Below are 15,143 nucleotides of genomic sequence, written 5' to 3'. Positions count from 1 at the left end.
ACTACAGACATGTCCATTTCATACTGTGGTAAGCCTTTGTCTAAGTACAATCTGCCACACCACAATGCTTTGCAGAAGAGGGATCCAGGCTTTTATTAAGGTTTGTTTAAAAGAATATTCCATTTTGCATACCCATGGAGCTCAACATCAAAATTCTTTTTTCTTTGACAATGAAAACAAAAAAATAGACAAGTACAAAAGCCCTAGTGCAACATCGGTTATTATATTTTTTGACTCACACTGAGTTTGGCCTGTATCGCCTGGAGGGCTGCAGTCCGATCTCCGTCCAGGCGGCAACGCTCGGCCAGCTGACCTTTGACCTTTTCCATCTCCTCATTGGCGGAGTCCTTGGCCAGGTTGAGGCTCTGGTTGACAGCCTCGGCCTTTCGTAGCTCTTCGCTGACTTCCATGAGGCGCTTGGACAGGGCGGATTCACTCTCTCGCTGCAGAGCAGAGTGGTGGGGGCAATGGAATACATGAGGTTAACAAGCATAACCACCACTACTTGATCATTAACAAAGAGCATAATCAGACGAGGAATATATTCCCCAAGGTTTGTGTGACATCATGGGTTATGTGCAGTTTCAACCAATTCATACTTACAGCAAAGTGGCTGCAGTGCACACTGCAATCTGGGATGCCTTTGCATAATATGTGTTCAGGACCATAGCCTTGCTCTTAAATGAAGACGACAGCCAAAGTATAGCAATAACCTTTGACCTTGACCTTCAACCCTAACCTGTGACAATCGATGAATATAATTTTCCATGCATTGTTTTAACCCTGTTTACTACATTACAGTACCATTGTAAAGCACAGTAGTGACTGTCGACTATCCACCACTGCCCTTTTATGCTCATATGCTTCCTACCACATTACATTACTTCCGAACACTTCTAGCTGATGTTACAGCTAAAAATGCCAGTTTTTTGCTACAATTTCAGTGACCGTGTGCCTAAAGAGATTTTGTGAAAGATCTATTCAGAGCATCTTAACTTCATAAAGTATGCCTGGACCAGGTACCAAGAAAAGAAACTGAAGGTTTTTCTTAAATCATATACAATGAGATCAGGGACAGACAAATAATCTATTAACATGATACCTACACGCCCATCTGTCTATATGAGATCACTTCTGTTATGCCTTGGTTTACCACGAAGAGGTAGAGATTCGAACAAAAGAATGAAATACAAATAAGTGAACTGAAAGCGTCTGTAATGTGGATGACTGGTTGTCCTCTACGAAGATTTTCATACAGCATCGGAAATGTAAAATAAAAGAATAAAATACTAGAATATGATCCGGAGAGGGTTTGCATTGCGGCTGATTAGTTTTCTTTTAAGAAGATTTTCATACTGCATCTCTGATGAAACCAATATAATAATGCTTGCATACTCATAGTGCATTCAAGTCATGTGACCCTTCAATCAAGTAGTGCTATCACCTTGCATGACTCTCTAATACAGGACAAAGTCATGAACTGCACAGTTTTCCCCCCATGTAATCCAGGAAATGTTCTATGTCTTTGGTGACAATCATGCCGGCTGCCATAGCAACAGGGATAAACAAGGAAACAAAAACAAAACAAAAACCCGCAATCACTGCCAAACACTGCTTCCTGCAAACAGTACCATCACTAGCATGACTACGGATTTCTTTGACAAACGAAATAAAAATCTGTTTTTTTTTCCTTACATCAGCTCACTTTTCATTCTTTGAAAATGTATGTGTAAGGAGTCATTTGCTGTTATTTTGTTGTTTTTTTTTTCTTTCCTATTTGAGCAGCACATACAGACACTGACCTAAACACACACACAAGATCCCTAGCTTGAGTCACAGTGAGACTAGATTAGGCAAAGCTCTCTGCTATTACGCTTTCCCCTCTGCTGAATAGGGGGGAGGGGGAGGAGGGCGCAAAGATTCTGTCCCTTGGATAACACGTAAAATGAAGTTTCCAAGTGTGGTAGAGAGTATCCACGCATTTTGTTGTGGATGTTCACATGATTCTTTTTCTTTTTTTTTTCTCAAGGATGTCTGGGTGCTGAAGTGATTTTGTTATAACACAATGGATTCTGCTTTCCCACTCAGCAAAGAATAGGGCATAAAAACCTTGAAATACTGTCTGTTTCCTAAGCAATCCAGCCAACAATCCTGGCCCCCTGTGGTCTGACCAAGGTGACCAGTTACAGACAGCAAAAAGCATAAATATGGCATTGATCAGTCATACAGGAACATTCATTTATTTATTTTTTTTGGTTTTTTGTTTTTGTGTGTGTGTCATTAAGTTGCGATCAAGAGGGTGATTAGGTGGGTTTGTGTTCTGCTTGTGTATGGTCAAACATGTCCTTCATGTCGCAACAGTGCTTGACCTCTGACATCGCCACCCAGAATGAAACGAAATTTGCCAAATTAAAAAAAAAAGAAAAGAAAGATATATAATAATTGTATTTCATAATGTCAGTTGATTATTTAAGTTGTTCTTCTCAATCGTTTGCATTCTAAGCATCAGGTCTGGACCTACCTGGCCAGCATCAAACTGGCTCTGCTGCTGGTACTGGCTGATCTGGGTCTCCAGGGCATGCCTCATCTCCTCACCCTGCCTCAGCTGGCTCTCGTTGCTGCTCAGCTTGGACTGCATCTTCTGTAGCTCTGCCTGCAGGCGGGCCAGCTCCGCTCCCATCAGCTGCTCCTTCCTGGAAGGGGGGTGCGAGGGGGGGGGGGGGTGCAAGGTAGAGGGTAGAGGAGGAGGGTGGAGGATGAGAGGTGGAAGATAAAGAGTGGAAGATGAAGGGTGAAAGATGAAGGGTGGAAGAATGAGGGGTGGAAGACGAGGGGTGGAGGACGAAGGGTGGAAGGATGAGTGGAAGGATGAGGGTGAAGGATGAGGGGTGGAAGGATGAGGGATGGAAGATGAGGGGTGAAGGATGAAGGGTTGAAGATGAGGGGTGGAAGGATGAGGACGGAAGATGAGGGGTGAAGGATGAGGGGTGGAAGACGAGGGGTGGAAGGATGAGGGTGAAGGATGAGGGGTGGAAGACGAGGGGTGGAAGGATGAGGGTGAAGGATGAGGGGCGGAATGATGAGGGATAGAAGATGAGGGATGTAGGATGAGGGGTTGAAGATGAAGGGTGGAAGATGAGGGATGGAAGATGAGGGGTTGAAGATGAGGGTTGGAATGATGAGGGATGGAAGATAAGGATGAAGGATGAGGGGTGAAATGATGAGGGATGGAAGAAGAGGGTGAAGGATGAAGGGTGGAGGATGAGGGGTGAGGGATGTGGGGTTGAAGATGAGGGGTTGAAAATGAGGGGGGAAGATAAGGGGTGGAAGATGAGGGGTGGAAGGATGAGGAGTGGAAGATGAGGGGTAAAGGATGAGGGGTGAAGAAAGGAGATACAAGGAGGAGAGAAAGGAGACATCATGAGGCAGGTGGGGGATAGGAAAAGGCAAACATAATGACAGAGAGGGAGATGAGACGGGAGAAAATAAGCATGGGGAGGGGGGATATAATGGGGGAGAGGGTTATCACAATTAGAAAGGAACACTGGTGAGTGACTTACAACTAGCTGTCGAAACATATTCACACCTCTTGACTAGAGTACATGGTACGTAAGACAAATTTGTCCTGGACAGAAAAAGGGCATTTGGGAAAAGTATCTACAAGTGAACTTGGCGTATACCAGTTGTACAGCTTCAAACGTTCTATTTCAGTGCAGCTGCATTAGCTACCTTTACATTTGCTTAAGTGAATTCATTGTTAAAATAATAGTGGAAAAATACAAAAGATGTGTAGGAAGGTAAGAGCAACTTAAATAACTCTCCACATCAAGGAAGGTGGGGGGCTTTCAATCTGACTATATTTGTAAATTTTTAATGTGATTCTACTTAATTTCGGGTTTCATTGCAGATAAAAATGAAGCACATAACATCCAAGTCCCGAGAATGATATTACCATGTTTACATGCAGAATAATTCACAGACACAAAAACAACGTATGACCTCAATAATAAACAAAGCACCTTGATATCAATTAACAGTAATTTCAGTCAAACGAAAGCAACATCACTACTTCAAGGTATATTTGTTTGCTACGGTAGGTTAGGAAGTGATTATAGAATTTACTTCTGAGCACTGTGGTTGGCTTCAGACTTCAGCCGGTTGTTCTCCTCCTTCAGCTGAGCAACAACATCCGGCTGTGACTCCTCCTGGGCAGCCCGTAGCTGCTTGTTGAGGTTCTGCAGGGCCTGCATCTCATGTGTGTGCGACTCGTGACTCTGCAGAAATAATGTCCATCATCCCAACGATAAAATGCATTTGAGATGTGGCCTGACAGACTTCAACCTCAAAATTACTAGTTGGCATGTTTGATGTCTGAGTCTTGTTGGCAATTAAAGGACAAGTTCACCTTCATAAACATAAGGATTGAGAGAATGCAGCAATATTAGAACACATCAGTAAAAGTTTGAGGAAAATTGGACAATCGATGCAAAAGTTATGAATTGTTAAAATTTTTGTGTTGGAACCGCTGGATGAGGAGACTACTAAGGCTCGTGATGTCATATGAGTACAACAGTATAAAGAAAATGTAAAGAAAATTCAACATATTTTCACTTTTTTTCGCTTGATAAAAGAGCACTTGGCTTGCCTCTTTCTAGAGGCAATGGGAATATTACCCATAACATATGTCAGTAATGAGTCAAGGGAATGTGTACTTTTTTCAAAAGATGAAATTTTGTGAAATTCTCTTTATATGTTCCTTATATTGTTGTACGCATGTGACATCATACACTGCAGTAGTCTTCTCATCCAGCGGTGACTGCACAAAAACTTCAAAAATTCATAACTTTTGAACGGATTGTCCGATTTTCCTCAAAACTTTCAATGATGTGTTCTACTAATATTGCTACATTCTCTCAATCCTTATGTTAATGAAGGTGAACTTGTCCTGTAAAAACAGTTAAAGCTGTAAGTAGACTGAACTGGTATAGGTCATCATGCTAGTTTCAAATTTGAAACCTGATAAATGGTCCACAGATTTCAAAGTTAAGGCAAGTCTACCCCCCCCAAAAAAAAAAATAAATAAATAAATAAAAAAAAAAAAAAATGAAATGATGGAAAGAGTATACTTCACTTAACTGGAAAAGGAATGTACTTTGAATAGCAGACTAATAAGTATCAAAACACGTCCACATTCATCACAATCTTTATTTTGAATTACAACCCAGACTCATGAAACATTCACAGATATAATGTTCTTGTAAAGCATAATCATAACGCGCACTGGACCAATTCCCTTTCCCCCTGATGATGGCATCCCATGAGACAATCACCGTGCTACAGCCAATGGCCTTGAAATAGCATTATGCGCTCAATATAATGATTTGTGTTGAAGGTGACTTTGTGCTAGTTAAAGAGCTATGAAACAAACTACTGTAATCACTTTGATCATTCATCTTTCCACAAGGTGATAGGGTTTGAGAAATCCATCATGGTCACATTCATTTCAATCTGAAATATTAATGATTCATCAGTTATTGTCAAGAGGACAGACATAACAATAGGAAGGATTTAGACATTTTAGGGAAATAAATGCAACTCCCAATTCATTGATTCCACAAAGTAAGAGTATTCACACACGTCAAAGAATGCTTTTATCTCTACAAAGGATTACGACTGTGTACAGTCAGCAATTCATCAGATGTCTTTGAGAGAACACATGATAGTTGTAGATGAACTCTCGACATTTGGGGAAATAGTAAAGTCTAAATGTCAATCATGGTACAGAGTGTTCAATCCTGTGATGGCACGTAACTAGCAATAAGCAGATGACAGACATGAAATGTCAAGGGCAATCAGAATTTGTTTTGCTGATTTCATTGAGAATTCCACTTGAATTAGAAACCAGGAAAACTATTATTGTACCTTCAGAAAAAGCAGAGAAATTGTACATCCGTTGTGCAAAGTATTTGTATCGAAGGATAACTGCAGCTACCATGGCAACACTGGGTATTTACCAACCAGCTGTAAGAATTTAAGTGGTTGCTACGCTTGCTGTAATTACAACTCATGAGTTGTCAATTTTTTTTTTTCATTTTTTAAAAAATTCTCTACCTACTCAGCATTGATAGAAACATATAAGACACATATGGCAGGATTATACTTCAATTTTCATCCAAGTTTGTTCTCATCTTGTCATTCAACTGAGCTCGTGATATCTGGAGGCGTACCTGCTGCATGCGGACCTTGAACGCCTGAATTTCCCTGGCCTGGGTGTCAAACTTGAGCTTGAACTGTCCCTCCACGGTGGCGGAGTGCTCCCTCTGTTGGTTGAGCTCGTGGCGCAGCTCCTTGACCTTCTGGGAGGCCGACTGGGCGAGCAACATTTCTGGGATGGAAGAAACAACCGACTGAACGTGGTGCAGATAGTTCAAAGTATATACACAACCATGCTACCTTATGCCAACATGAATATACATTTGCATATTGTGCAGGTATGATTCTTTTTTTTTTTTAATGACTTTAAATTAGTTGTCACTCCTGTCTTTCATCTGGAACCCACTCATCAGATCACGTGAGGATTAAAGAATTCAAACACATGACTTGAAGGCTTCCAAAATGAGCTGATAATCTCCTCTTGTAAGCTCTAGAGACTTTCATGGATGTTGGTCCCGAGACAGCAGTTGGGACTAGAACATCTTAAGTCACAACTTTTAGCTAGAGCCACTCATCTGATCGCAATTATGTTCACTACGAAAAAAAAAAAATCCACAAATTTCCTTTCATCTCCCTTGTGTGATTTCCTACGATTGCCATGAGCATGTTTTTTCCTGGAAACATGGTATAGCTATCTTGATGGTATAGCTGTGATGTTATCTAGTTCAACCATCATCATTTCCTCTTCCCACCAGCCCCACTTGTGCCCGTGACCGCATTACGGTTGCACAGATTAAAGTCACTGCTTGTCTTGCCAGGCAGACAGTAGTCTTTACACACATTTTCACCTGTGGAAGGAGATCCTTCACGAAAAATACAACCCTTGCAGAGTTGCCCTTCAAACCAGAGACCTTTCTCATAGACCTCTATGTACTGCTCTAAAACATCACATCAAATGTATGGAAGTAAACACTTTGTAAATTGCAAATCATCATCATATTTTGATATTCTAGATGGTGGATTATACAATGTCGCTGCACAGCATGGCATCACCCTAGCATTCTCACAAAATTATTTCTACTAATGGAGCAGTAAGATTCACTTACATTGAGAACTCTATAATGCATACCTGTACCAATGGAGAGGTGATCATTTTCACACTTTCCTTCCTTTCGTATTTGCCAAAATGAATTGGTTTCTCAGCAGTACAAATCTGTGCACCTCCGTGCCAAGACTTCATGCTGATCAGATTCAATTCTCTCAATCTTACATCTGGCATCACTAAATAACATAAGTCTAAATATATTGTATGCATTATTTTAATCATACATCTTCGAAAGAACCCTAAATTCGACCTTTATCTACTTTATTCTTTTATTCATGCACCTACCACATGGTTTTATCATTTTATATTTGCTGCTCAATAAAAACATTAGATTCATCTCTTCCTCAGGATACCAGATTTACTCCATTGCCATGGCTACCAGTCAGATACACTGAGCTACTCACCATTGTGAAGGGCTTGCTCTTTTTCTTGCAGCTGTTTCTTCAGGGCAGACACAGGGTCGTTCCTCTGATTGGCCTAGGAGAGAGAGAGAATGGCAAATAAGCTCTTTAACAGCCTTCACTCTGTACAATAAATGATTAACTTTTTAGGGTATTTATGGTTCTGCTGTAAGAGATATATAGAGTTCTTCGTGGAGGGAATAAGGACATATAAAAATAATCATCAGGTATCATGTATTCAAGCTCTGCAACTTCCACAGTTCTTGTTTACTAAGAATAGAGTAACATTTCGCAGACTTGCCAAACACACAGCCCAAAAGACAACAGCAAAAGTGGATTGCCATATAATGATTGTCACCTTAATACAGTGTAAGTCTATAGTACTTCATTATCAACAGATGTTCATAAACATAGCAAAACAAAGCTTGAATACAGCTTGAAAGAATGCTTACAATGAAGAACAGAAGTTGGCAGATATGTTTTTCTTACTACTTTTGGTTTCAATGTTGGTGGTTGAAGTGGCTTACTTTAGATTACCTGTGTTTTGTTTGGTTTGGTTTGGTTTTGTATACATGTAAGTGCTTGAAGCACGTCATTGTAGCTATTTTGGGGCCAACATTTTTTTGTTACCATGAAAATGAACTGACAGCTATGATATCATGCTGTAACACCAGAAACAATCATTTGGGGCATGAAACTTTCACAAGTTGGAGCCAACAGCCTTTTGCATGGCATCAAACTCTCACGAAATGCCTGTCATGAAAAACTTACGAGTAAACTACACGCAATGGATTGTGCAGACAAATAAAACTTAAATGTTTTGCGAATCATGGCTCCTCGCAAAATTCACAAAAATTTCATGCATGTGAAGTAGCATATCTGGCTTTACAGTAACACAGTGAATTTTAATTCCAAAACACAAAACATTTTTTTTTCCTACCAAATGGATGAATTTAATTTCCTTTCTCAGCCTTTTGTGCAGAATGCTTCCTATAGTCCACAGTGGACACAAAATTTCATAAGAATGCATAAAAAGCTACACTATCAACTTTTCCAGAAAAAAAAAAATAAATGGTAGATCCCTGATGGTGTGTATCACGGTCTATTTCTTGGGTCACTTGACAATGGGATGGCGTGGACATCTCAAATTCTGAGGACAGGTCATGGCCAGTAAAAACTGACCCAGTGAAAATGCAGGAAGCTAACTGCTGTAAGTGACCCTACTTGACTTTTCTTTCATTCCATTCAGAATTAAGAATCATTCTGGCACAACTGAGCAGCAACAACAACAATGCAAAGAATGAACTGTTAAAAGTGTGTGTGGGAAATCAACACAATCAATAGAGGTTTAACCTTTTTACAACCAAAATCTCACAGTGCCACAGACCTTGCCTGTATTGGACATATGGCAAATCAAAATAAATGTAGTGGATTCCTTTTTTATAAAATACTGGTATGACTTCTGCCTCAAGAAACTGAATCATGACCCAAAAGTGATTTGGGGTTTCTGTTTGGAGACTTCGTGAAGGACAGGCACGTGTAATACAGATATCCATGACACAGGTCTGTTTGGCCTTTAGAAGGTTGTGTATGTGCGCAGCTGTTAACATGACAAGCAGCACTATGAAAATTCTTCTCAGCCTTAGAGCATGGTAAAGAGAAGAGACTCTTTACCAGTTATTTGTTGGGTGGGTGATCTGTCCACAAGAGTGTTCGAATTCTTTGCGAGATGACACAAAAATATTCTTCAAATCACTGCACATGCAAGGTCTATTATTCTGCACTATATTTGACTTGCACAGACAAAAGCAGTTCATTTGCAAACAAATGCCTGCAAATACATTACTAGTATGCATGCTCTTCTTTTAGCCACAACCTTCACACATCCATTAAACGAAGATAAAAATAATTTTGCATTTAATTCTTGCGTACAATGTAAATACACGGTATAACATGAAGACTTTGAATGCAAAAAAAGATAAATGTCATTTTCAAAGTTTAAGTAAGGTCATAATCAAATACAGAAATATTAAATCTGTGCAATCATGCTACACTCATTTCATAAAAAGAAATACTTTTTATGTGATGAGGCTTCAACCATTTTACTTCGTGGTCTGAGATTGTGGCATATAAAAAGCATCAATACTAAAAGGCTGTATTTTACTACACACATTTATTAGTTTAATAGCTTGCCATAATATGTTTCAACTCTATCAGTAGGCTGCTGTGCACTGAAGTTTAGAGAGAACTGTCTAGTTCAAGACAAAATGGCTGCCAGATCATTGTGTCAGAAGTGTACACCTAGGAGGGCCGCTACATGAAACATCATTTCAGCAGAAAGGTCACCACACGATTCCAACTTGTTTCTGTTTGAGATTGTTGTTGGATACTGCACACACTACACAGAGAAACAGGAAAGTTCAGGCGCCATTTCGTCAAGAAGGGATGCACAAATTGATGAACAGGATCATGAGATTACTGTGAATGTGGCCCCATCACTGCTCATGTGCGAGTCTTGATTATTTACCTGAAAATGTGATGTAGCATGCGGGGGGGGGGGGGGGGGGGGGGAATGTCACTATTGACAGAACAAAAGTGAAACACAGCAAAACTGTAAGCACTGATTTATTCAAAACTCAATACAATGAGCTGAAAAAAAAATAGAAATGTCGCTACAGCGACTGGTGTATGCCTCTGCCATAATGCATGGTTCTCCTAATAGGTCTATAGTACAATGTCTTGACAATGTGTAATGACAGTTTCACACAACTGGCAAAATATTAAAATGACAGGTTTGCCACAAATGTGCTGAATGTTCACTTTCGTAGAACTAGGTTCAATTGGATGAATGATTAAAACGTCAGAGCGCAGGTATTTGGAGGAACTGATGATTTTTACTTGACTTTTGACCCTTTTATAAGTTTATGCATTGAGTAATTTTCAAGGTTTTGAGAAAAAGTATAATTTCAGTATCAAATGGTAAAATAGTATTATCTAAACCTGGCCTTTGACCTTTGACCTCACAGTTCCAAAGAGAATCACTGTTAGGTAGAACATGCATAAATATGTAAGTTTCATGATAATACCTTGAGTTACTTTTGAGATATGGAGGAAGAAGTGCAATTTAGCACTTTCACTTGACCTTTGACCTTTTGACCTTTGACCTTTTGGCAAGAAACTTCCAACAGAATATATATTGGGTTATACATGCATACATCAAGTTTAAAAAAAATCCTTCAGGCATTGCATAAATATAAGGAAAGTAGTGATATTTTGAGGAGTTGACCTTGATCTTTGACCCATGACCCCCAACTTCCCTAGATAATCACTGCCCATCGGTACATGCATATACACTAATTTGCGAGATATGGAGAAAAACATGAAATTTCAACCTTTTTTTCACAAAATAACCTGTGACCTTTGACCTTTGACCCCGTGACCCTAAAATCCAAACAAAGTATCATCCCCCCAGGATATACCCTCATACCAAGTTTGATGCAAAACCACCACACGGTTCTTGAGCTATCGACAAAAACAAAACGGGACGGACGTACGGACGTATAGACGGACGGACGTACGGACAGACGGACGACCCGAAAACATAATGCCTCCGGCCACTTCGTTGGCGGATGCATAAAAAAATCATACTGCATAAAAACTGTACAAAGTTTACTGCCATTTTGCTTACTTCTGTCTAGCAATGTGTGTGTAGTGAAGTTTCTTTTCTGGATCTGGTGTTTTGTGTTTATTTTTAGGCTTGCTGTAGGCAGTGCACTGATCGATGAGCTTTGAATCTACCTAGCTGTCTAACAAAGTTAAGTTGCATTGTGATTCAACATCACTCCGGAAAGTTCCTGAGTCAGGGACAAAGTGAAGTGCAACATCAAACAATGCATTTATAACCTTCCTACGACTGCGCTCTAAATCCCAAAATCAATTTTGCCCTTTCTTTTGCCAATGGGGAAAAGGGGAAAAGGGTGAAAGGGGTTGGGGTAGGGCAAGAGGTATCGATGAACACCCTTTTGACTCTTCTCCCCCCCCCCCAAAAAAAAAAAAGAAAAAAAAAAGAAAAAAGAGGAGGAATTGTTAACTGTATAAACCTGTGCCACAAATATTAATGCATTCCTCCTTCTCTAGTTGACATTTACAAAATTACAGAATCACAATGAATATATCCTTAGTGGCTTACCAATTAACTTTCACAGAACTTACAAACTGTATTATCTTTCATAACAGTCAATTATGGTGTTACTGTACAGAACAAATGTTTTGAATATCAACCCAAAGTGTAAGGCATAAATTACTCATTTGAATGTATATACCTTTGGTTGAGGTTTGGGATGTTTTTGGCAAAGAAGAACACAAGTAGAGAAATTACATGATGAGCAGGTAAAATCTGTTGATATGAAAATAGATTGTAGCCCTTATTTTAAAGTAAACACTATTGGCATTTAATCACATACCAAATTACAGATGACAAATACACCACTACAAATACTTTCCTTTACTCTTATCAATTACCTTACGCCTGTATTTTTATTTTTATTTTTATTTTATTTTTTTTTTGTGGGGGGGGGGGTACAAATTGCATTGCAAACAGCATTCAGTGTGTGAAGCAAATATCAGGGAGTATCACTACAAAGTTCCACCGAACCCCATAAAACAGAGCTCTCACTTGCTAATCCGCCCTCCCAAAACGACGACCCCCCCTGCACTAACCTTGACCCAGTCGTCAGCGGATGGAGAGCCCCCTTGCCGGTTGAGGAGAATCTCTATCAGCTGCTGGATTTCAGAGTCCTTCAGAGGGGCAGTCTTCACGGCCGAGATCAGGGACTTCCCCCGCAGGGCTGACGGGTCTGGGTGGGTAGGATCAAGCAAAAGACAGGCATGTAATACACATGCAATATGAGTGTTTCATCTACAATGACACACAGACTTGTGTATAATACACTGATTATACCCACTTTTTTTGCTTGCATCAAGACTGTGGCTCTCTAGTTGTGCACAACAGTTTCATATCTATATCAATAGATCTCATCTTTTATAATCCTTCAAGATGGATGGCTTTCATGTTTTTGTATTTTGCCTTTCACTTTCAAATGTAGTCCCAAATGCTAAACTGTGTGTACAACTACACAGAGCTACAGCCAGACCACCTTCTGGAGAGTTGTAACAGCAGCTTTACCTCAGCTAGAGTTTACTAAATTCAGTGGTGACAGTTGACCAACACTCCATCAATTGTGAGCATTCAGCTGTTGCTACATAGTGTAGCTGTAGTTATTCTATGAAGTCACACTTAGGCCCTACATTCTCTCTGTTAGCAAATGCTCCCAGATTCTAAATTTCACTTCCACATTGGTATCCCTATTTACTATTACTACCACTTACTCTATAAGACATATAACTTTGTAAATTTAATGTGTCTCAGCCCATTGGTTTGCTACTACTGTATTGCAAAAGTGAATACTTTTGCGTGATTAATTTTTCGCGCTTGGTTGAAGAAGAAAAACTTTGCATGTTTTTAATTTTGCAGAATCAGGACATTAATTACTGGAACACACCACAAAAAATTTCCACTTTTACAGTAGTATTTCATTCATATACATGACATATTCTGCATTCTCATTCAGAATGCCTCAAGAAGTGTTGAGAAAAAAAAATCATTATACTTAAAGGCAGTGTAACAGGGCACATAGAAGAGTATATAGTCCAAAGATAAAATATGAAATACACATGTTCCTTTAACAAACAAACACAATTGTATATTTGTAGTTCGCAGCTTTTTGCATCATCTTTATCCATGATCCTCAGTGTTACATTTTCCCACCTCTCCAATCTATAAGTGACTGCAGTTGTGAAATTAAAATTCAGGTTCAAAATTCTCAGACTTCCCACTGTTTTCATGTTGAGCAAGCTGGAAATTGCTTTTCAGCATGTGGCTTTGTGATGGTCACAAACACTGGATGTGTGAAGATTACCACCTTCCCATGCACTACGCAGAGGAACAATGGGCACAAAAGACAGCGCCACCTTTTAACTCTGACACTATCTAATCATTTCCTTCCTCTTTAGTCTAACAAAGAAAAAAAAAAGAGGGAAAGGACAAGAAAGGGTGCGTGTACATATGTTGCTGCAGGGGCTCAAAGTTGACTGAATTATGCCCTGGTACCTTGGGTAAAACTTGATACACTTCATACATTCGAATGTACATAAATTTCTACCACAAACACAGACACAGTCACATGTGCACACACACACACACGCACACACGCACACACGCACACACGCACACACACACACACACACACACACACACACACACACACATATCATACACATGCTAACAACAACAAAAATATGAGATGATACCATGTGCCTGTTGTGGTTGACTATTACTCAGGAAAGCATGTGCAGGAAGATCTCTACTACAAACACACACCAACAACACCCAAAACAGCAAAAAAAGAAAGAAAGGATATCCATGTCCATGTGCCTGTCCCAGTGAACTGTTACTCAGGAAAGCATGCACAGATAAGAAAGGATATCCATGTCCATGTGCCTGTCCCAGTGAACTGTTACTCAGGAAAGCATGCACAGATAAACTGTAACCACTTCTTAATACACTGTATCTAGACAAAAGACAAAAGGGGAAGGAAAGGATGTTCATTTGCCAGCAGATGTTCTGGTTGACTGTTACTCAGGAAAGCATGCAGTGACAAGGGTAAATCACTCCCCAGCATGCATCTCCTGTTCATGTTCCAAGTCAAGTTTTGCACAGAAGTAACGGAGGGGTTAAGGCAAAACTTTCCCTCAAATGTAAACTGATCCAGGATTACTAACATTTTGTTTTCATGCTATTCAAAGCTTGCAGCTCTTGTCAGATATGAGAGAAAAAAAAAATTACAACTTTACATTGAACACTGCGCATGGTAGGCCGAATATTTTGCACGGTTTTTATTTTCACAAATTTCACAAGTCAGGTAAAATTCACAAATTCAAAAACATGCGAAGATATATGATAACTCTGATCCCTACATGAATGTGACATGCACAGATACATTTTTCCATTCAGTAATGTATTCCATGACTGCCAATTTAACCACTCGTGAAATTTTTGGGAAGTCCCGATTTGCGAAATGGCGTATACAGTAATCCATTCAGTGTTGTAACTTATGGATGGCAGGACTCTATATTTCAATTTGCAGAGCAAGTACAATATTACCAGTGCACATCCTTCTTTCCTAGACAGAGTGAGGAGTTCATACTATTCTACAAAACTATTAATGGCAGATTAACAAAGATCCCCTAGTATCCAATTTCAATGCAAGTTATCACTGTAAAGATATAGTACGTCACGAACTTTTCATTCCTCAGCAAAACCGGATGCACACATTGGGGCTTTGAACAATACAAAGACATACGTACATGTAGACTGTCTCAAACCACGAGCGTGGAGTGTACACAAAAATCCTGAATGAACTATG

The 15,143-nt window shown here is 39.7% G+C and overlaps 1 protein-coding gene across 5 annotated transcripts in view; it reads right to left on the bottom strand.

Moving 5' to 3' along the window:
* LOC140234822 (ribosome-binding protein 1-like) overlaps positions 1 to 15,143 on the bottom strand; it is a 71,293-nt gene that overhangs the window by 37,916 nt on the left and 18,234 nt on the right. For all 5 annotated transcript variants that reach the window (XM_072314863.1, XM_072314880.1, XM_072314871.1 and 2 more), the window contains exons 5-10: positions 12,379 to 12,515; positions 7,663 to 7,735; positions 6,228 to 6,385; positions 4,123 to 4,274; positions 2,522 to 2,693; positions 240 to 443 (exon numbers count right to left, since the gene is read on the bottom strand). In XM_072314863.1, coding sequence (XP_072170964.1) covers positions 240 to 443; positions 2,522 to 2,693; positions 4,123 to 4,274; positions 6,228 to 6,385; positions 7,663 to 7,735; positions 12,379 to 12,515 — 896 coding nt within the window. The remainder of the gene's footprint in view (positions 1 to 239; positions 444 to 2,521; positions 2,694 to 4,122; positions 4,275 to 6,227; positions 6,386 to 7,662; positions 7,736 to 12,378; positions 12,516 to 15,143) is intronic.

Source organism: Diadema setosum, chromosome 1 (genome assembly GCF_964275005.1).
Source record: "Diadema setosum chromosome 1, eeDiaSeto1, whole genome shotgun sequence".
Lineage (NCBI taxonomy): Eukaryota > Metazoa > Echinodermata > Echinoidea > Diadematoida > Diadematidae > Diadema > Diadema setosum.
The sequence above is the reverse complement of the archived record's forward strand: the minus strand, read 5'-3'. Positions and strand labels throughout refer to the sequence as shown.